Source organism: Protopterus annectens, chromosome 17.part0, assembly GCF_019279795.1.
Source record: "Protopterus annectens isolate FY-2018-M chromosome 17.part0, PAN1.0, whole genome shotgun sequence".
Lineage (NCBI taxonomy): Eukaryota > Metazoa > Chordata > Ceratodontiformes > Protopteridae > Protopterus > Protopterus annectens.
In genome coordinates, this window is record NC_056751.1 from 60468341 (window position 1) to 60491475 (window position 23135).

Consider the following 23135-nt stretch of genomic DNA (forward strand, 5'->3'; position numbering starts at 1 on the left):
ATGATTGAACACGGTGCTTAGGTGCGGAGCCAGATCGTTCTGAAGTTCGTGTAAAACGCAGCCTGGGATGTTGTCCGGTCCCATGGATGCTGTGTTTTTGGCTTTACAGAGTGCAGCTTTTACCTGCATAGTTGTGATTACAGGGACTCTGCATTCTTCCTGTATAGATATGGGCCCTTTAGGGGGTGAGAAGGGGGTAGAGTTAGCACTGAACCTATCTGCCAGGATGCTGGCAATATCAGTTGGTCCTGTAATTTTCGTGCCATTGTGCTGTAACTCAGAGCAGATCTGGGTGTTGCCAGTGAGATTCTTGACATAGCTATAGAATGCTTTGTGGTTGTCCTTAGAATCAGTGGTGATTTTGTTTTCGTAGCTAGCTTTGGAGGATCTTATAAGGGATCTCAGCTTCTTACTGAGGCTGACCAGGGAGCTCCTCCACTCATGGGATTTTAATCTCTTTTGCAACAGTTTCTTCCTTCTGTTGTAGAGCTTGTTTATGGCAGGGGACCACCAGACTGGCTTGCGTTTTTTGGAGGATAGCGTCTTGGTTCTGTTTGGGATAGCATGATCCATGCACTTGTGTAAGTGCTTATAGAGTGCATTTGTGTAGGATTCAGCAGTCGTAACTGTATTGTCCATCTGCATGGGTGTCATGACGTTCACTACTTCTGTCTTAAGAAGCATGAAGTTGGCTTTGAAGAATTTTTTTACCATGGTTTCCTTAACGGGGGGTGGGACCGGGATGTGGATATCTAGGGTGATTAGCTTATGGTTGGGTCTGACCAATGAGGAGTTGACTTCAGGTGTGGAACACTGGTTACTCATGTTGGTAATGACTAGGTCTAGGATATTGTTGCCCCTGGTGGGGGTGGGGATAAGTTGATCCAGGGCACTGGAATTTATGAATTCCAGAAAGGAGTTGGTACATGGGTAGCTTTCCCAGTTAATGGTGGGGTAGTTGAAATCGCCCATTATTAGGGTGTTTGGTTGAACCCTAATATTTTCCAGTATATCAAGAAAAGAGGAGTGGGACTCCTGGGGCATGGTGGGAGATCTCTAGCAAGCTACAATTTGGATTGCAGTTTTGCCCAGAGTTAGTTGCACTTGGATAATCTCAGATACATTATGCTGGGCAACTAGCCTGGAGGTGTGGATATCCTTAATGAATATGGACACACCTCTGCCTTTGGTGTTCCGGTCCAGGTTAGATGGCCAAAAAGTGTGGTATGAGTTATAGCAGGGTAATGCAGGGGTGCTCTCTGGAGCCTTGAACCAGGTCTCAGTCACTGCACAGATATCAATGTTCTCCATTTTAAGGAGTGCCTCGCGGGAGTGCATTTTGAGATTTAGACTTCTAGCATTGAGTAGCATTATCCTCAGTTTTTGCTTGCCTATTCCTGTTACAGTGGTGAATTGGTCATTTGAACCTTGCCTAAAAAAGGCACTAAAGGGGCAGCAAGAGCCTTAGCCAGTATCCAGAATCCCAGAGGCAACAGGTGCAGGCCATCTCTGGCAAAGAATTGTGGTCTGTTGACCATGTCGTCCCAGGCAGACAGATACTGGGTCCCCTTAGAATGACACCAGAAGCTTAGCCAATTGTTGAAGTCAATCATTTTGTCCTTGTACTGCGGTATCATTCTGGGCAATGGCAGGATGCTACTCAGGGCTAGGATCATACCTACCTGGGCTACAAGATTGGAGAACTCTTCCATGTCTCTTTTCATTTGGTCCAGGGAGGTATGTCTCAGGTCGTTCACACCAACATGGACAATGACAGAGTCATATTTGTACTTGTTGTGGAGTGACCTGAGTGCGTGGGTTATGTGACAGATCCTGGCACCCGATAGGCAGCTGACAGTAACCTTCTCCTTGTTTAGCCTGGTGAGTGGGACATCAGTGTGCCTGACTATACAGTCAGCTATGACTAGTGTGTTGGGTACGTTGTTTTGCCTTATGGGCTGTGGCTGAGTGGCACACTGAGTCTGTGGGCTATGTGTCATTTGGGTTGTGTTGGGGAGGGTGGAGGTTGCTTGTGTTTCTGCTTTGGAGGTCTCCGTTGCTTGAGCAGATTATTATTGAGAGCCTCTGTGAATGTTTTTGTGTTTCTATGTGTGGACTTTGGTGGTGTAGTTTTAATGGGACTATGTGTTGAGTGTGGTGTAATGCAAGTGATTACCTTCTCCTCTTGACTGTCAAGTTCAGTCTTGGCTGGAGAGAGCTTTACCTCCAGTTTGGCTAGATAAGTGCATCTCAAACAGGTTGTAGTGTTGGGTGGTAGGAAGTGAGAGTTGTCTGTGTACATGAGGCAATTGCTACATTGCCCCAAGTTGCCCAGATTCATCAGATAGGAGAGAACGCTGGGAGCTAACCCTTGGACATGCCTGAATAAAAAAATATTTTCCGCTAGACAAGTGAGGAAAGGGAGTACAAAAACTGTTTTCCTCTAGGTAATCAGGAAGGCTAAGTGCTGTAGTAATTAGTAGGTTATTTAGTGCTTGCAACAAGTTCTGAACAAGTGCTGAGCACGAATAAGCAAATTCAAGTGCTAAAAATAAGAATCTGTATCTGGACTAAACTAGTTACAGGAAAGAAACATGTGCAAATGCGGGATTTTAAATCAGGAAGTTGAGAGAGATGGAAAAAATGCCCAGACGGCCAATAACTACAATTTCTGGGCCAGAAACCACTCCTTAAGTGCTAGATAGTTTACCTAGTGCTTACCACTCCCACTGATAAGCTAGCAGGCTTCCCTCCAAAAGACAGGCTTGGGGGCTCAGAAGCTTACAAACAGTCCTGGATATAGCAAATCTGTATCTGGACTAGACTAGTTACAGGAAAGGCAGGAAACAACTGTACAGTTAAGCAGAACACAGGGTGATTCTAGCAACGTTTATTTATTCATTTATTTATTTATTTATTTTTATTTTCTTAGAAAACCCCAGAAGACTGGCAAGGTTTAAATGGATAGGTTTCATTTTTTAATGCATATTAATTAGACTAATAAAGATACTGCAAAAATAACTACGCTTTTTGCATTTTAAACATAGTACTCTGCTGATATGACACTTAATTATGTGGTACAAAATACAAAATTCCATTTCAGGGAAAAGAAAGTAGCTAGTAGTGTAATTTGATATTTCAGTACCAAGTCTGACAGGCTACTGCAATCTTGCTAAAAAAACCTACCACTTTTTAAAAAAAGTTTAACTGCTTGACAACATCCTACAGAAAATGCTGTGTAAGTTAAACAGTTTGTGGACACGAAGTCTTCTCTCACAGCTTGGAAGACAGACCGTGCTTTTTCTATATAGTGGGATTTATGATGGTATAAATAATGATCAGTCATTAGATAGTGCCAATGGATTACCTTGTCATGTCGAATGAGAAGAGATGTTTTGGATCCCAGTGTAGAAAGGATTCCTGCTATCTCCACAGCAATATAACCAGCACCAATAATGACAGAACGTCTGTAAAATATAAAATTATGTTTTAGAAAACCTAACCATGGCAATCATATTTATAAGAACTGTACAAAAGGAACATAATACTTTCAAAACTGTCTCAAAAACAGGAAATTATACATAGTAAGAAAATATTGACTGATATGTATTTCACATAGTGACATTATAGTAGAGAACAGTTTCACAGGATACATTTCTAAATGTTAAATCAAGGAAGAATATGCCAGAGGACTGTCTAATTAAGGAAACTATGCTCCTGGAGACAATGTACACTTGCATCACAAGAGATAAGTCTTATATTCAGTGACTGCAGCATAGACATTAACAGAAAAAGTTTTGGAGGAAGATCAGAAAAGGTATCCATAGATCTGCAGAATGGCTCTAGAAGGGCCAGTACAAATCAGCTAAATATAGTCAGGAAGCTATTTGGTCAGGATAATATTGGAAAATGATAGACCACAGTGGGTAGGAAAAGATATAACAAGTGCCAGTAAATGTCTGTGTGCATGAAAGAGGACACTGCATTATGTGCCCTTGCTAGAGGAGTCTGAGCACAAGACCGACAATTGCGAGGCTAGGACAATTTCGGACCCTGTGGCTACTCTAGGCATAAAGGAAAAATCAGTACTGGAGACATCCGATTTTAAAACAAATAATGTAAGGTGACTTGGAAGGCAAGGCAAGCTAAATTAGTTTCTAGGTAGGCCCCTACAGATTAACTTTGAGATCCCAAGGTGGAATGGGGTCATATAGGGGATCTGAGCAGAAAAATTCCTTACCAGATCTCCTTGAGGCCTGTACTGGAGAAACTTCTGCATTTGCTCCCAAAAGCCTTCTAAGGGGAGTCTCCTGGAAGGCTAATATATTAGTATGAATAAGAAAGCAAAGGTGGATAGTTGTATTATCATTGTAACAGAGAATAGTGCAATAATTACACAGCGTAAAGGTTTGCATACTAGATTACCGATGGGGAAGATGGGGAACCCTAAATGAGCCCTAGAATCTAATGAGGATATTTCAGATGAGAAAGAGTACCTACTACACTTGTTGTGTAATAGAGAAGCCGAGAGGAAGCAGTGAAGTTGGCCCCAATGGCTGAAAATAGATTGAGCCGGTTTGGTAGACGAACCAAACTTGAGGAACCAGAGTGGACTGGCTGAGTTTGTATGCCAGAGCACTGAATAACGCTGGCATATGCAATGTAATCAGAAAAAGGACCGATGATCTTGCCCGTTCCTAGACTCTCATGGCCTCTCCACACTGAGGGGAAGAATGGGTTCCCCCTGGTTAGAAAGTATGACAGACTATTGACCTAATGTCAGTATGCACTGTAATAGACTCTGAAAAGTATGCAACATTGGAAAAAGGGATTGTCCCCATACCTAGGACACAGAAATGTTACTTAGCCTCAAGGAAAGACCACTTCCCTTGAAATGCCGCCCCACCTCAGTGGGAGGCATCCGTACTGTGAGAAACAGCTAGACTAGAAGAGGGGTAGTCTGGCTGGGTCCACCAGTGTATATGACGTTGGTGAATTTGAGTGAATCTTATAGTAGCAGGCTGAGACCTAAAGGAATGGACCAATGACCTGCGGGAAAAAACACATTGAAGGATCTTTATAAGGACCTTTGCAACAGGGAATAACCGTATGGCAGAATATATGGGGCTAAGAGTATGCAAGGTCAGTATTGTTGGAGGAGATGTAAGTGATAGCAATTCCCGTAGTGGATTACTTAATGATGTGAAGTGATGGAGAAGCAAAGATACTGTCTGTGCCATGGTATCCAAAAAACAGCTGACGTCTTAGGGATTCTGTATATAGAATAGATTCACATTCGTCAGCTTATATTGCGATGAAAAAAGAAAAGGGGTGGCTGTCATCTCTAGTACACTGCCATGCAACCTAGTCTCCAGAAAAGACTTCAGGATGGGGAAAGAGTGCCACTTGAACTCTACCCGCTACTCTGGGTGGGAAGCGTATGTGGTCTCTATGGCTTGGGAGGGATGAGTTAGAAGAACAGTCCTCCTGGAGGGAGATGGTACACAAGCTTGCAGAATTCATCTGGCTGGAGGGGAACAGAAATGACAGCAGGATCCACCTTTTGATTTCTAAGTGATGTAATGCAGAGGTGAATCAAAGATGCTACTTGGTTAATAGCATTCAAATGTGAACTACTGAATTTCATTTTTTTTTGTAATAGATTCAATTACCAGATTTATAGTAAAGCCCAGAGAGCTGAAGCTTTAAGACAGGTAATCTTCAGACTGCAATAGCTGGTACCCACTTGGATCATTAACACAGCAGTCGTGCAGATACGGAAGACACTGGAAATTCCCCGAACAGCAGGACAGCAGTCATTACTGCCGTGAGTATGGAAAACCATGTGGGAGCTGTGGTAAATATGAGTAGCAGAGTCTTGAGCTGAAGGTGACTGGCTCCCAGCTGAAAGTGCTAAAGTCTCCTGAAGCATGTGTTTAATATGGTGTAATAGTATGTGCATAAATGTACAGAGCACGTCCAATCATCCTTGCTGAGAATGGTAGGATGAAACTGCACCCTGACCATATGTATGTGGCAGTAAAGAAGTCAGTGCGAGGTATGTAAGGGGAATGAGGAAGATGGATGTAGAAGAGGGGGTTAATCACATCTCTCTGAGGGAATGAACGGTAGCACTGAGACCAAGGACTAGAGAGCAGCTGTAGAAAATACAAATGGCATCCCCGCACGAATGGAAGTGAAGTGCATCTGGCTGAAAAATGACAGAAGAAAGAAGGGGGATTCGAATCCCGGACCATAATGCTAAGGAGCAAAAAATGTGGACTCATGGTGGAGCCATCCAGGGGTTTGCAGAATAGGACCAGACAAAATTTCCAGAGAATAGACTGAACACTGGGATACAGGAAGGACCCAGTCTCAGGGAGCATCTCCATGGAACTCTGACAGAGCAGACGTCCCAAACTCCACGTCTGTTGAAGACCCCCAGATATAAGAAAAGGAAAACAAAGCTCAATGAAACTGGGCAAAATAATTGAGATGGGGAAGAGGGGTAATAAGTTAGCCATCAACCCATGTTGAACCAAGGTCAGCCTCCACAAGTTATGCTAAAACACCAAATGAATTGTCAAAAACCAGTAACTCAAAAGAAGCAGGATCCAAACGAAGTTCCACAGCAAACTTTATTGATTGAGCGCTTTCGTTGGCCTTAAGCCTCAGACTTCATCAGAAACACTTGGAATACATTGTAACACACTTAAATATCCTCATGGTATGATCACATGATATTAAAACCACACCCCCCATTAATTAACACAATTAATTCATAAAGAAACACAGTTAATTCATAAAAACATAGTTCAATCATAAAAAACAGTGCCTAAAATTGAATGTGCAAAGCTCAAACAAATTGGGCTTTTTCATAAAGTGCATATGCAATACTTAAATTATTGTTAAAATGTAAATGTTATTGTAGTACTTGAAGTTCATAATAATTATTTTAGTACTTGAAATACATAGTACTGCTTACAATGTGTAAAACCTTTGTTTACATATGAAATTCTGATTTAAGTTTTAAATAACTGTTAATAGACAAGGTCTCATTAAGGCCTGGAGGACTGGTAGCATTGACACGGAGTTGCCATATCAACTCCCTATAGTCTAACCATATGTCTTTTGGCCCACCCCTCATATCTTTGTCGGTAACTTGCTCCAAACCTGAAAATCTAAAACAGTGCCCACTATATTCAAAAACATGTCTACCTAAGGCATTGGATATACTAACTTTCCATATGTCATAAATGTGTTGGTAAATCCGTTTATTGAAGGCATTTTTTGTTTTTCCTATGTAGAACATACTGCAATGTTGACAAATTGCGATGTATACTAGACACTTTGTCATGCAATTCATCTTATGCATAAGCTTTACAATTCCATATCCTTCAATATGCACAAGATCTGTTTCAAGAACATAACATTGTTCACAGTGTCCACATCTTCTCGTACATTCACCCACACTTTTCTGTACATTCCTTTCTAAAATGTTTTTAATGTTAGAACTTCTTTTATAAACAATTACTGGCCTTGGTCCCATTTCCACTTTACTTTCTTTAATATCAGTTAATATACTCCAATTATTGTAAATAATATCTTTTATCTCACTCAAAACAGGAATAAATGTCAAGATCAATGCACTGTTAAAACCTCTGTCAGCGACCCCTATGTTCAAGTTACCTAACCCACCATCCAAGGTGTGCACAGCATTTGTATTTGACACATTAATACCTAATAGGGGAACAAAATACTTGTTAGTTCTTTTGTTAGTAACTTCCTGCAAAATAGGCTCACTAAATACTTTGGGGTATCCTCTCCTGATTAACATATGCTTGAGAGTTTTCATTTCATCAATAAATTGTTTATAGTCACTGACCATTCTTGCTATCCTCACCCCTTGCCCCTTAACCAATGATTTTTTCTGGTGTAAGAGGTGACAACTTCCAAAATGTAGCAAGGTGTTCGAAAAAGTGGGTTTTCTGTATATTGTTGAGTTAAACCCTTTTTTGACCTGGTCCTTAATAATTTTAATGTCTAAGAAGTGTATTGTGTCCTTGGTGGATTCCATAGTAAAGGACATAAAAGTGGTACTATTGTTTAGTAATTAAAAAAAAACTGTCCAATGCTTCCTCCGTACCATCCCAAAATATCAGGATGTCATCAAGGAAACGCCCATAAAATTTACAAAATTTAAATAACTCATGTTTAAACATAAACATTGTTTCCCATTGGGTAAGGACAATATTGGTGAATAGGGGGGCACATGCTGCTCCCATTGCTACACCAATTTTTTGTTTAAAGTACTGGTTTTCAAACACAATAAAATTGTTCTCAAGAATTACTTCCATAAGTGTTCTGAACATCAAAATTCTATTGTGTCCAAAGGTGGTGTTGTTGCAAAGGAAATCGTAAAACCATTGAATACCTTAAACATGAGGAAAGACAGTGAAGAGATGCTTAACGTCTATCGTGGCTAATATCAGGTGTTCACAAAATTAGTTGTCCTTAATCTTACTCAAGCAGTCCCAGGAATCCTTAAGGACGTGTTGGTATTTTTCCAACACATTTTTAAGTTGAAAATCCACAAGTTTTGCCAAGTTGAATGTTTTAGATGCCTTGGCATCAATAATAGGTCTTACAGGGGGATCAACAATATTTTTGTGAATTTTTGGGATACCGAAAATAGTCGGTATCTGGGGTGATTTTTGTTGCAAAAAATTAAATTCATTAATAGTGATCTGTCCATCCAATAGCGAATCATTCAAAATGACATCAATGTGCCTGTAGGCTATATTCAATTCATTCAGCGATGTTTGTTCATAACTGTCACTAATTGTTATGTTATGTTAATTGACAATTGTCATGAACAAAACCACTGTCAGTCCCCCTCAAAACACATATCCACAAACAGAGAACACCTGAGGATTTTAAGTGCTTATGCATGTTCACTCCATCCCAAATATTATCTTTCCACATTAAATCCACCACAGAACCTGCTGAACTCAATCTGTTAATGCATCATCAATCCCCAATTCAGGATGCTATATACTGGGCCCCTTCCAGGACAGAAGGAGGGCCCCATGACCACTTGCTTTCTCTTTCATAGAGCTCACCAGTGTGCTTAAACAAGGATGGTAACCAGGACAACCAGCGCCTAGGATGAGAACCTTGCAGCTCATTCATACCCTGGGATGGGCAGAGCAGCCCTATCCCCTCTATGAGAAGCAAAAATTGGGTGGTAGGGAGTGGGTCAATCAGCCTGTCAGGTGGTTTGGTCTCTCACCACCCTCAGAGTCCTAACCCTGCAGCAGCTCCACTGAGCTCCACAGCTTCTGCAAGTTCCAAGAAGCATATATCCTGCCACAAATCAGCAGCACATACTTAAGCAATAACCAATGACGTGGTGTGGTATATTGAAGATTTACCCACGGCTGGCATGGTTTAATCATGAGGGTGAAGCCCGAGTGATTAAATAAAGCCAATCATGGGTAAATTTCAATATACCACAACCATGGAGTCAGTTATTGCTATTATACAATGACATTATTTAAGAAAAAAAAATACTTATTTTTCTTAAATAATCTTAAATAATGTCTTTGTATAATGGCGCATTACTGTTCTTCTGCCGGTGGTGGTATACTGCTTCCTTGTGTTGATGTACTGCGCATGCGTATGGGACTTGCATTCCTACGTATACCCAGTACATCAACGCTTTGAAAAGGAAGCAACAGAGAAAAAAAAAAGGTTGTGGACACTTTATACCAACGGAAAAAAAGTCCGGGCGACCAGGCCTTTTTCCGTTGGTATATTGTGGGATTTACAACGGGCAAGCTGGCCAATCAGCGTCACGTTTTGGAATATTAATGGGGGGGGGGGGTCATTGTATAATAAGTGTTGCTCACTCCCTATAAGTGTCACCCATGTGGTAAGCCAGAGCACTCACTCCTCCTTAGGTTAGTTGCTCACTTCATTCTCATGTCCTGACCATTTCAGCACCTATGCAGCTAGTCGAGTATAGATCATCCAGGCTGAAATCAGGGTCTCATGGCTCGGTACCATGGGGCTGGGTAAAAGTAAACCGTTTTTATATTCTACCTTACATGGAAAGAATGTTGTAATGTGTGTACTGAAAAGACAGAAAACAGTACTAAGGAGACCGAGTGTATTTCAAAATCAGTTACAATGGCACTTCTCAAAGTGTAGCTACAGGAAGGCACATGTTTTTGGAACTCGAACATACATGCTTACTGTTATATTTTGCAGACATTAAAATAAGCTGCACAGAGTAGTACCACAGCAATGTACAGTGCAAATAATCAGAGTCCTGGGATAAGATGCAGCTGCTGTACAACAAATTGCAGAAGGGATTGGGGTGGGGTTGATATTTAGTGAATGGGGCCAAAGTACCATGAACAGCCTTCTTTGGGGATGAGAAATGTCAGTAGACTAAACTTCTGTAGAGACTCCTTGTCTGTTCCAATAATATTGTTCCACAGCATTACCATTGAGTGACCATCTTCAACCATGATTTTTCCATAGTTACCTGCAGAATGTGCCTTGCAATAACTGCAGTGAGTACTGCACTCCCCAACATTGCCTTCATGACCCTGTTGATGTTCTGTACCTTGCCCATGCTAGGAATCTAAGGATCCTGAATGCAGGGGGAAGGCTCATTCACTTTCAGTCACATTCATTACTTTGTTAAAGGACTTTACTTCCAGTCCTGTTTTTGCAGCACTCTGAAAGTTTAATAAAACAGCATTCGTTCAGAGAGTTCCATGACTATATCAGTCATGCAAATCAATACCAAAAAGACAAAATAAAGTTTCCATCAGAGTCCACTAAAGTCAAACATCTAGTAATTTTCTTCTGTCAAACACAGAATTCTCAACATGGATTAGCTGTGCGCCATGTGCATTCCTGAAATGGTAGACAAATCTTTCTGAGCCTCAGTAGAATCAACCATGTTTGATTCAAACAGCTCTATCACAGATTCTAGCATTTTTACATCTGAACTTGTCCTGAGATTCTCACATTTCCCCATCCAACCCTCCCCCTGCTCCTACGAGTATGACTCTTAACATTTGGTCTTAGCAAGACACTACAAGTCTGTGAAAGAATTTCACATACATGCCATTCTGAAAAAGGCTTCCACTGACACTCATGTAATATTTATATATGTGTATGCAAATAAGGAATTATCCAAGCATCTGTAATGATCTTATGCCTACACCCAACTCCAAAAGAATCAGAGGAATTACTGCTCTACACTCCACAGCAAGCAAATATTAGTGGAGCACACTTTTACAGACAGGCATGCCTAGCTATCAATCTCTTTGCCGCATGCACAATAGTAAACAATGTACAAATATTCACATTCTATAGAGTGGTGTGGTACTGCCTTGTTTAGTGGACTCCACTGCACAACGTACCCACTATAGGAATACAATGACATATTTAAAAGCAGATGAAGTCATTGTTGTCAATATAAGTCGCTGCAGGATGGTTCTCTAAGATGGTGTTCTACATGTCTGTGCACTTTTTCTAGCACCCATGTTCATCTTGTTGGACTGCTAAAGTATATTGCTGACTTCAGAGTTCCTCCTCCAGCATATTCTTTCTGACAATACAACCCCCAAGCGCAGCACTACCACACTAGAGAGGTATATGCCACAAAGCTGGCTTCTTTAATATCAGAGGGGTGTGTATCTTACTAAAAAAGGATTAGTACATACAGTTTTGCACAGTATTCCAAAATGCACTATTTCTGTACATCCTTAAGTTAGTTTGTTAAATCAATTCCTTCTAACTCACCTCAGCACATATTCTGTATGCATTATTACATAACATGTATTATTTACTACAAATCCTGGCATGTTATCTGTTCATGTTCTAAGCTGAAGTGACTTGTTTTTACTCAGACATTCTGCCATTGACTAGCTGCTCTGCTTGGTGTCAACAACACATATTGATATGCACTGCATACTTAATGAGGCTCCTTTATGCTGAATGTGTTGAAATACCATTATGAAGCACATTCACAGCGCAACAGTTTGGTGTGGAGTTGGTTAATCAGTCACTCAGCCAATTTCTTAGAGGATCAAAGTGCACCACTGAAATCTGCATACCCCCCCCCCCCCCAATGCCTTAATGCACATATCAGGGTTAGAATACAGTCAACAGAATATTTGGGGCTGTGTTATTTCTCTGTAGAAGCCCTCCACAATGTAGCCATAAACCTTTTTAACTCCAGTTTAATGTCTCTTCAGAAAGTTGCAGATGCTTTCAGAGGTTCCACAACAGTAAAAGAGAAGATCTTTTCAGCTTTTTGACAACAGCAAAACATGAACCATTCTACTTATTTTAATTTACCGTCATTAAAAAAAAAATACCCTTTCTGATTCAGGCCTTCCACATTCTTCACTATGGGATTAGATTAAATTTCAGCTTTCCATTTCTCAAAAAATGCTAGTTCAATTTAAAACTTACTGAGAGTTCTGCTCCTGTATGCTTATTTATTCATTTATTTACTTATTTGTTGAGGAGGCCATTAAATTAACTTGTTCTGAATCTTCAGTATCCTGCCAAATACGTCATCTCTCATGGAAAGAATAACTTTTTTCCTAATGTTTAAGAATGTTACACATTTTTTCTTTCATGAAAAAAATTGTTAGTATTAATGACTACATTTTTCAAAAAAAAAAACGTGCATTTTTTTATTTTCATTTACTTATATTAACTGAGTTTGCTAGTCAAGGGGCACTTTTCAACTATGTCCAAAATCAAGGATGACTGAAGACATAATTAAATGCATAGCTTTGAATCAAGAAATTATACACTTACATCATCATAAATGTGTACTTAATTACATCTGAATATGCAAAGACAAAGCCACATTATGTAATACACAGTGGTACTTTTTGAAGGTAAAGAAAACTATATAAATATATACAAACTAATGAAAGGACAAGCTCTGTTCTATGTGGTTATACTATATATCAGAAATGCATTCAGAATATCACTTTATTTGAAGAAGGCCCTCTGCAATAAGCAATTACTGAGATTAATCATTCTGATAGTTTCTGCTTGGCACAAATTTCTCACATTTCCAGCTTCTACACTGAGAAGCATTTGCGTTCCCCACTAACATATGTAATGATGTTATACGATGAACTAAGACAGCAATTCCAACCCTGCAACCCTCCCAAGTCTGACCCTCTTGTACTAACACACATAAAAGACAAGGAATACAAACTTTGTCTTCTTCACTCACTCTTTGACTTAAAGTCTAAATTAGTCTATTTATAGATTTAAAAGTTTTTAAATCAAGGTTAGTAAGACAGTATTAGAGTAGTTTACTGTTATGAATGTGATGACAGCAGAAAACTTTGGAGGAGGAGAATATAGAAAGTAAGATGGAGCTCGTGTGCAGACAGCGCAAGGAAGATATGAGGACAATTATAAAGCATTGGATGAATTATGTGGGGATCGTACTTGATGTGATTATATACATGCAATTGTTGGGATTGTTGGTTCAATATGCTAAGGAGTTGGAATCCTCTAACACCGATACTTGTGATTTTTTGAAAGAGCAATATAACACCATATTTTCATTAAAGCAAAGATTTGATGAAGTCAGAACTAATACCGTGGAAATATATGGTCAAATGGTTTATACAGAACAGCAGCTGGCTTTGCTGGAAAATAAGACACAAAGAAAACATTTGAGGTTGTAAGGTATACTAGAATGTGAGGAAGGTGCTGATTCTCTGGACTATATAAAAACAATGCAGTGTTGAATAAGTATGTGGAAAAAACATAACTCTCATTCTTAGCCTAGGTACAGTATGGCATCTGCTGGTCCCTCCCCTGAGCTCACTAGAAAAAGGAAGGAGAAGCATCTGGAGGAAAAGAACACTAAAGGAAATGACAATGCCATTTCAGTGGCCAATAGCTCTCCGAGGCTCAAAATTATTGAAGGAGATGGGGTGCTTTCACAGCCCCTTCCAACAACATCCAGCACTGCAGTGTCCTCATGACCCCTCAGGAGGCCACCAGACATAACACAGCACTGATATCTGCTTGAGACTAGCACCTTCAGGTATTAATTGGATCCGGAGACACTGGGCAAGCACTGGCTTCTGATGTCAGGATTTTGGTTACCAAGGGGGAGGGCAGATCCCCTACATTTCTGTCTATGAAGAGGTGCCTAGGGACTAAATACAAGTCAAAGCCACCATTCCAAGACCTAAGGCCTCTTAATCTGATGCTACTCCCAAACAAAGGCCCAAACCTGCAAGACACAAATTTCCAAGAGTTATTACTGGAACAGTAAGGTACGAAGAACATCAAGTGTTTTGGCAGCTTTCATACACTGCTAGGTACGTGCAGTAGAAGATGGTCCTGTGTTTGTGGAATACAAAGTTTTTTCTTAAACTACATTGCAGCATATATTACAGTTGATGAAGGTGAAATACATGGTGAAAATGTATAAACAAATTTTTGACCAAATGGCAGGGGCAATCTGAGATGATGGAAAGAAAAATGCCATTAACTATAAAGGAAAAAGAAAGACCAAATTTATCATAATAATGTGTTGAAAACATGGAGAATTCTATACAGAGCTTACAAGCTGGTATTCAAACATGAGAGACCAGATAATCTCTACCTGAAGTACAGACAGGGGAATCCTTGTCAAAAGTACGAAAGCAGGAGGTGTGACAATTTATGTTAAGAAATAAAAGAGTTCTCAGAAATGCCTGAGAGAACTAAAATAAGAGAACAAAATATATGTAACCTCTGGAATGTAGGTTAGTTGGAAACCTTATTGAGGATAAAAATCTCAAAAACTAAGAGAAGTTGTTAAAAAAAAATCTCAAAGAAACTATGATGGAAGAGTCACAGAGTGATGGAAGCAGCCCCAAAGTTATTAGTTCCTAAGCATAATGGTTACAGATTTTTTAATGATTTTAAGAAACTGAACAGCATTTCAAAGCTTGGTAGATATCTCATACTCAGAATTGATAAGTTGATAGAGAATCCATTGAAGACCAGACGGCTGACACTACCTGACAAAAGAATACCGGCAGATACCACCTGCCCCTTCTATCAAAGGGTAAACAGCCTTTCTGACAAATGATGGTCAGTTTCAGTATATAGTGTCATCATCTGTCCTACATGAAGATGCAGACCTCTTTCATAAGCTCTTGGATAAAACAGTGAAGCTCCACTCATGATACACTGTGACGCACCTGAATGGCATGGGCATTTATTAATATACTGCGACACACCTGGATGGCATGGGCATTCATTGATAAACTGTGACACACCCGGATGACATGGGCATTCATCCAGAGGACTGGGAGTCTCACTTGACAAAAGTACAAGCTGTGTTACAATCCACAAAACAAGCGGAGTTGACTCTAAATACTAAGGAAGGTAAACTAGCTATATTGGAAGAAAAATACTTAGGATACCTTATAGAAAGATGGGTGGTAAGAGTACAACTTGAAAAAAAATAGAGGCAATAAAAAACTGACCTGTACCTTCCACTAAGACGGGTGAAGGATTTTCTTAACTAACTGGATAATGCAGAAAATTTGTGTTTAATTTTCTGATTACTGCACATTCTTTGACAGATTTCACAAGATCTAAAACTCCTGGAAAGGTGCAATGGTCTTTTGAGGCAGATAGGATCCTTTTAGTTCTTTAAATGTCATATGTTCTGAAACCGAGTTACTGACTCCTGATTTTAATACAGAATTTATCCTATATACAGATGTGTCAGAGGTAGGTTTGGGCAGTGCTATCCCAAGACATTCATGGTGAGCAGCACCTGTCTGCTAAATCAACAGAAAATTAAGCAATGTAGAAAGGAGATACTCTGCCACAGAAAGAGATCACTGGGCTATAAAGTGGGCCATTTTTACTACACATTAGGTAGGCACTCTAGCTTGGTAACTGATCATGACCCATTCCAATGGCTGAGTAGGCAGACTGATGGCGATATGAAGTTATTCCAGTGGGCCCTATTCCTCCAATCCTTTCAATATAAGGTGACCTGCAAGCTTGGCCTCATCAATACTGGTGAATTGTTGAGGTCCTACAGCTCATTATGATCAAATACCCTAGTCCTGTGGTAGGAAGAGGGGTAGTTGTAACATGCTGAGTTTCAAAAAGGTGCACATGCTTTAAGAATGTGAAATTCATCAGTGTTAGTCAAGAAAACTATGTACTAGCCAGCTAGCAAGGCACTGATTTTTAATCAATATTGCACAAAAAAGAGGTGGCCTGCAGCAGCAAAACAGGAAGTTTGTTCCTCATGTGGAGGGTTAAAAGGGTAAGCCGAAGCTTACCTAAAAAACCCTGGAGATGTGAAGTGTGACAGCCCAGCTGGGGCAATCCCAGAGCATACCTGGAGGAATCCCCTGGACTACAGAGCTGGAACTGGTGTCTGGTTGTGGCTTACAGCCTCCGACTTTGAAAAGACAGTCCGTTTCCTGGACGAGCGGTGTAAACTGTAAACAGTTGGTGGAAAGCAACCAAAGGTACTGTTTTGCAAACTGCAAAGCCAAATGGGCAAATATTTTGATTTATTATGTGGAGTACTGAATAACACACACACACACACACACACACACACACACACACACACACACACACACACACACACACACACACATAAATATGTTGCTCATTATATTACCCTGTTGACCTCAGCTCTATACTAAGCAAGACATGTGATATTTTTTGGGAAACTTAACAATATTTTGAAAAAAATAAAATTCCATTTTCAAGAGATGAAAACTTAGCATTATACTTGTGATGCTTATGATTATTTTTGACCATTATGATGATTTCCCTACAATCTTTTAGTGGGCCTATAAAGAGCAAAATTAAAACAGATTCTAAGTGTTGAACATTCAGTATACAAACTGACATTATATGTAATAAATAAATAAAGAAATACAAAGCTTCGCTGGGACTTGTTCCATCTTCCTCTACCTCTATGACCTGGGTCCAATAGGAATTGTGGTTCAACAACCTAAAATTTCTACTGGAATAAGGACAATATGGACTGCACATTACATGTTTACATTTTCAGTCATACACAAATCTTCTGAATTTCTGACTTTTGTTCTGCTGACCATTTCAACACATGACATTTCTTGTCTTAAGAATTATAGACTTCAGTGTACTAGTCATATCTGTATTTATATATGCCAGTATGATTACTTGAAGTAACTTTGATTAAGAAGCAATACATACGCAAGCTCCAAAAGGAATTAACCCCGCATCTTAATACCCTGTTCAGTCTCAGCCTCTCCACAGGATATGTGCCCATAGAATGGCGCACGGCAATGGTGGTCCCGCTACACAAGGGTGGGGCCACAACTGACCCTGGGAACTACCGACCAATAAGCCTGACCAGTCTGATCTGTAAGGCTATGGAGCGAATCATTATGGAACTCATAAATGGAGAGATTGGGAACCTCCAGTCGCTGGACCCCACACAGTTCGGCTTTGTCAAAGGCAGATCATGCCTCCTGAACCTGGTGGATTTCTTTGAGACAGTTACTCAGGCTATAGATAAGGGAAAGGAGGTACACACGGCTTACCTTGACCTTGCTAAAGCATTTGACACCATTCCCCATTCAGGTATTATTGATAAGCTCACCAGCCTGGGCATAAACCCTTATGTCACAAGATGGATCACAAACTGGCTCTCAGACAGATCTCATAAAGTAAGAGTAGCGGGATCTATGTCCGAATCCAGGCCAGTAACAAGTGGTGTGCCTCAGGGCTCTGTCCTGGGGCACCTCCTATTTGGCATATACTTCTCAGAAGTACAGGCAAGCACGGAAGGGCTGTGGCTGACTAAGTTTGCGGACGACTGCAAACTGGGTGCTATAATAGAGTCTCTGGCCGACATGGAGATCCTCCAGAAGGGCCTAAATGAGACTGGTGCATGGTGTCAAAGCCATGGTCTCAAGCTAAATGCAAAAAAATGCCTAGTAATCCCCTTTGGAAAAAACAGAGTACCCGCAAACTACAACATAGGAGGTAATCCCCTGAAATCTGAAGAAGAAATAAGGGATCTAGGGACCCTAGTAGATAGTCAGCTTTCCTTTGATAACCATGTTGCCAAAGTGGTTAGAAAATCCTTCTATGTGACCCATCTGATCACGAAAGGGTTTGCATCAAGATCTAAGGATGTAATGGTGCCCCTCTACTCTTCCCTCATCAGACCCATTATTGAGTACAATGCACCAACTGGAATGTACATGGCTAGACATCTCCAGCAGCTGGAGAGACCACAAAGGTACCTAACCAAGAGGATTACTGGCCTCAAACAGTTGCCCTATGCAGCAGATTGAAAAAGCTAAGACTGTTCTCTGTTGCATACCGCTTTCTCAGAGGTGATCTCTGTCTAACGTACAGAGCCATGTCCAACCCAGAATTGTTGAACCTGCTCCAGCTTAGCAAAAACAAATCTACTCGAGCTACACGCTCTAGGGATATAAACCTCAACACAACAATGAATACATCATGCTGGAGGGATAGATTCCCTTCGCAGAGACTTCCCTTACTATGGAACAGGGTCCCGATCTACATAAGACAGAGCCCCTCACTATCACTCTTCAAGAGGAACCTTGATGAGTGGATGGGTAACAGAAAGTTCACACTGGGGATCACACCAACAGCACTACTAGATAGGGGCCAAGGGTACTAGCTGCTAGTACAAGGGTCTAGGGAACTACTAAAGGGGCGGTGAATACCGCACAACGTGGCTGGGCTAATATATGCTTTCGGGCAGATAGCCCAGTACCAACCTATGAACCTATAAGATAAGTATTTACTTAAATCTACATCCACTTGATGCCATACATGTTATGGTACTAAGTATGCCAGCATGTCTACCTTTGGGTTGTTGTAATGGTAACAATTATATATGGCACAACTCTGCATGACCTTTTCTAAGTCAACATCTCTGGCCTACAGACTGTAAGTCTTACTCGTTCTTTGCAATTTACTAGTCCCAGATGTAATTCCTGGATCCTCACAAGCATCTATCTTCTCAGTTTATTAGGAACTGCCATTTTGTCAGCTTTGAACAGTAAATCATGGACACAAGTTACATCTTGAAATAAAAATTAATTTCTTTCCTTACTGTTGTTTTTTGTATATCTCAGGCTAGACTTCACTGCAAAATCTTTCAATAACTGCATTTCTGTTTCAGTGTCAAAACATTTCTGGAACCATTTTATGTTTTATTTTCATTGGTAATTGCATTATTATCCACAGAATCACTATTCAAATGATTCATAATGCTCCTTTGGTGAGTATGCTCTGTTCAATAAACATGATTTATGTATTCCTTGCCAGGCCTATATCTTACATGTAGATAATTCTTCTATAGATTAAGTAACACCTTCTGCAAGGGTCTTGTATAAGGACTTTCTGAATATGCTTTGCAAGGGGATCTGTTTTTATCAGAATTTCTTTAATATAGACATATTCGTGGAAATGCCATTCATACACTGTTGTTAATGGTTCCTTTTCTACTCAGGCATATCTCTGTTTCTCATCTGTAAATGTTCTTGGCCAGTAGGCAATTGAGCTATTCTTGTGTAAGACCGCAGCTCTAAGACATTCTGACTGACATGCACATGAAACATAACTGGCATATTTACATTACAGTACTTTAACACTTTAGTATCTGTAACTTGTTTCCTAAGTGTCTTAGTGCTTAAAAAAATCACAAAAAACAGAGCTTCTAAGGATGGGGTTGCACTCTCACACAATGAGGCAGTCGCAGACTATTCTGTCCTTTAAATTACCTCAGCCACACTCTCTATATCCCAGGTTACCTTATCTATTCTCACTAGTTCTTTCCCTTACCATAGTGCACATAAGTCAGTAAGATGTCACTTCCTAAACCTGATGATTATTATTACTGCAAAGAAGTTTCTTCCTACTTCCCTTTCCTCTTTCACCTTATCAGAGTTTTCTGCTGTAACTGCTATATGGTTCCCCATCACACCCCAATATACTTGAACAGTGACATGTTTTCTCTCAACAGCTTTTCAGTAACTGACTCATATACACAACTCTGTTTCATCCAAAACGTAGAGTGCATCTCTAACTTTTAACTATCTATTTTAGTATAATTTTGGCATATTTGAGAGACCAGTCCAAAATGAAAGCATCACAGACAAAAGACAAAAACCTAAAAAAAATTCTTCTATCCTGTGGACACATCCATCCAAATGGAGGTCCATTGCAGGACAGTATCATATTGCATCCTATGAACCTATGGATGAGTGGATAGGGCACCACAAATTCTTACCGGGGATAGTGCCCACAACCCTCCTGGATATGGGCAGTCATCACTAAATGCAATCTTGGGTATTGACTTGTACTTCTATGGTATTACTTTGGGCTGAAAGGGCTAAGCTTAAAATGACCTCCGGGTCGATAGCCTAGTAATCTCCTATGATCCTATGAACTTATGAACATGATTCAGACTTACAATTCTGAAACACACCTATAGCTTTAAATTCAGCCAGCTTAATGCCCGCAGTGTCTGTAGTAATGTCTCCCTTACCTATGACTGGATTCTGTAGTACCTTCCGGAATGTCTTTACCTCAAAAAATGGGGGTAGGTACAGTTGTTATATCTACTGTCTCCTGTCCCAATTCCTAAACCACTAAAACAGAATCTATTTTAGCTTCTGTCAAGCTAAAAACATGAAATGTTATCACTAACAACTGTCTACGTATTCACCCCAATGCACCTAAAACAGAAGATTAAGACATGCTCTCTTACACTACTACCAACATTAAAAGGTAAAAAAAAAAATCATACTGGGTGACTTTAACTTCAACAGTGAATGGTCCAGAGCCATGGGTTTACAGTCCTATCTTTCCTACATCCTTTTCACTCTCACCCAGCACATCCACACCACAACCCAAAACAGCAAATTCACAGGCATAAATAGCATTATTATCTGCTATGATGAATAAAGTTTATGCCAAAACCCATGTCATATTGTGTTGGCGGTCATCATGCTCCATTTTGAACATGGAAATCTCAAATGTAGTAATGTACAATACTATAAATAGGTAAGAAACAAAATAATGTTAATAGTTGTACGTTTGTTATGTTCCTCAAACAATCCAACTAAACTCTAAACTATATGGATCTATATGGAGCTGAATATTTCAACAAACATGACCTTAACATTTTTAAAAATGTATTTCCTTCTAGACATAAAAAAATAAAGACCAAATCCCAGCTCTGACTTAAATCATCAATACATAAAAGAGATAGTCTGGGGAAAAAAAACTGCCATCCAAAAAAATTACCAATATTTTGTGAATTAATAAACAGAGTGAAAGACCTTTTGTTCTTTAGCAAAAAGCTTACACATATTCAGGTAAATCAGCTCCAAAACCTTTCACTATAGCACTCATCTCATCAGTATGCAGCTTTGCCCACTCCCAAACCATCTCACCACTGAGACAGAGAATAAATTCAGTGAACACTAGCTTAATTATCATCTTATTCACTCTGCAACCTACACGTTATCTCTCAAAATGAACTACTTACCAACAAGGTTATTCTCCCTCTTTCCGCTTATCCATTGTCCCTACATCCCTTTCTCACAAACTCATTATTAAATTCAAAACTAAATCATTCACATACAGTAACCTTCCACCAGAATATTTTGGTCTCACTTCAGCGGACACTGCTTAGCCAGTATTCATCCCAGTTAATAAATATATCAATGTAATAGGTTCATAAGTACCTGCTAGGGTATTTATCTATGAAGACCTTAATAAGCCTAACCTTACATTTTCACAGTTGCTTTTAGCCTTTATATTTTGTGTAAAATAACACAGAAATGGGCAGAACAAGAATATGTTGGGACATTTACATGTTGCCCCTATTCATGAGGAATAGATTAGGGGTGAATTTGTAGTTATCCATCCACTCATCCAAATTTTGTTTGAATAGAGTAAGAGAAGTGCTTTACTTTATGTGGAGTGGAAGATAGTTCCGTTGAAGCAGACTTTTCTGTGATAAATACATATCTCTCTAACACGTTTTACTTATGCTGCAGAATAAATTGGGATTCCCTTGAGAAGGTGTTTATGCCATCACAGGACTTGTGAATGTTTAATAAATATGACAAGATAGGATCTGAGGCTCTATACACGAGGCAGAGGTTGCCTTTCAGTAGTCTTTATGATACTGACAAGACAGACAAGGCCTTAAGATGGTCCATATCGTTTTTGTGATATAGGCCCTTGATTTTCTTACTGAGGAAGTCATAGGGTTGTTCCGGTTGTGACAAGTGTTTAGACAACTATATGCAGAAAGGGGCAATATATTCAATGATCATCCTAATAAATGCAGAGTACAGTGGAATGATTCCATCACTGGGCTTGGAAGCCATACCTTTATATACAAGTTCTGTGATGAAAATGGATTTCCTTACAACAGTAGCTATGTGGTGATCAAAGAACAGTTTGTTGTTGACACAGATTCCCAGATCCCTGACTGTGGCATCAATTTTCAGGGGTGTATTGTCAATGTGATAAGGGGAAAAATGCTTGTTGAAGAAGCTGAAGAATACAATTATATACTTCTTGGCATTTAGTTTTAGTCCATAATTTTGACACCAGCTATTTGTTTGGGATATGCCCTCTTGGAGAATCATGGTGCTCTCTTGGTCTGCAACCTTATTCAGCTACAAACCCTTAACATTGGTTTTGACCTCCAAGAAGTAAATGCCAAAAGCAGTGGCCAAAGGACTGAACCCTGGGATAAACTGCAATTGACATGTCTTTTAGAAGATACAGCCACCTAACTTTACTTCCTAGGTTGTATTTGTGAAACAATTTGCAATCAAATGAGTTACGTGATGTGACGCCCCACCAATGGCCCAGTAATCAAGGAGTCTCAATCCTCATCACTGCCAAAAGTAGGGGACGTACACACTGGGGGGATGACAGGTACACACACAGTATTTCCAGATGCAGCTCTCTGCATCAAGTGCAATTTCCCTTAAGAGCACACAGAGACCACAGTCAGTCTGGGGCTAGTTTCTCTCTCTTTC

At 39.9% G+C, this 23135-nt stretch overlaps 1 protein-coding gene across 1 annotated transcript in view; it reads right to left on the reverse strand.

The window, feature by feature from the left end:
- GSR (glutathione-disulfide reductase) overlaps positions 1-23135 on the reverse strand; it is a 300254-nt gene that overhangs the window by 124079 nt on the left and 153040 nt on the right. The window contains exon 7 of the mRNA XM_044059619.1: positions 3368-3467. Within this exon, the coding sequence (XP_043915554.1) occupies positions 3368-3467 (100 nt within the window). The remainder of the gene's footprint in view (positions 1-3367; positions 3468-23135) is intronic.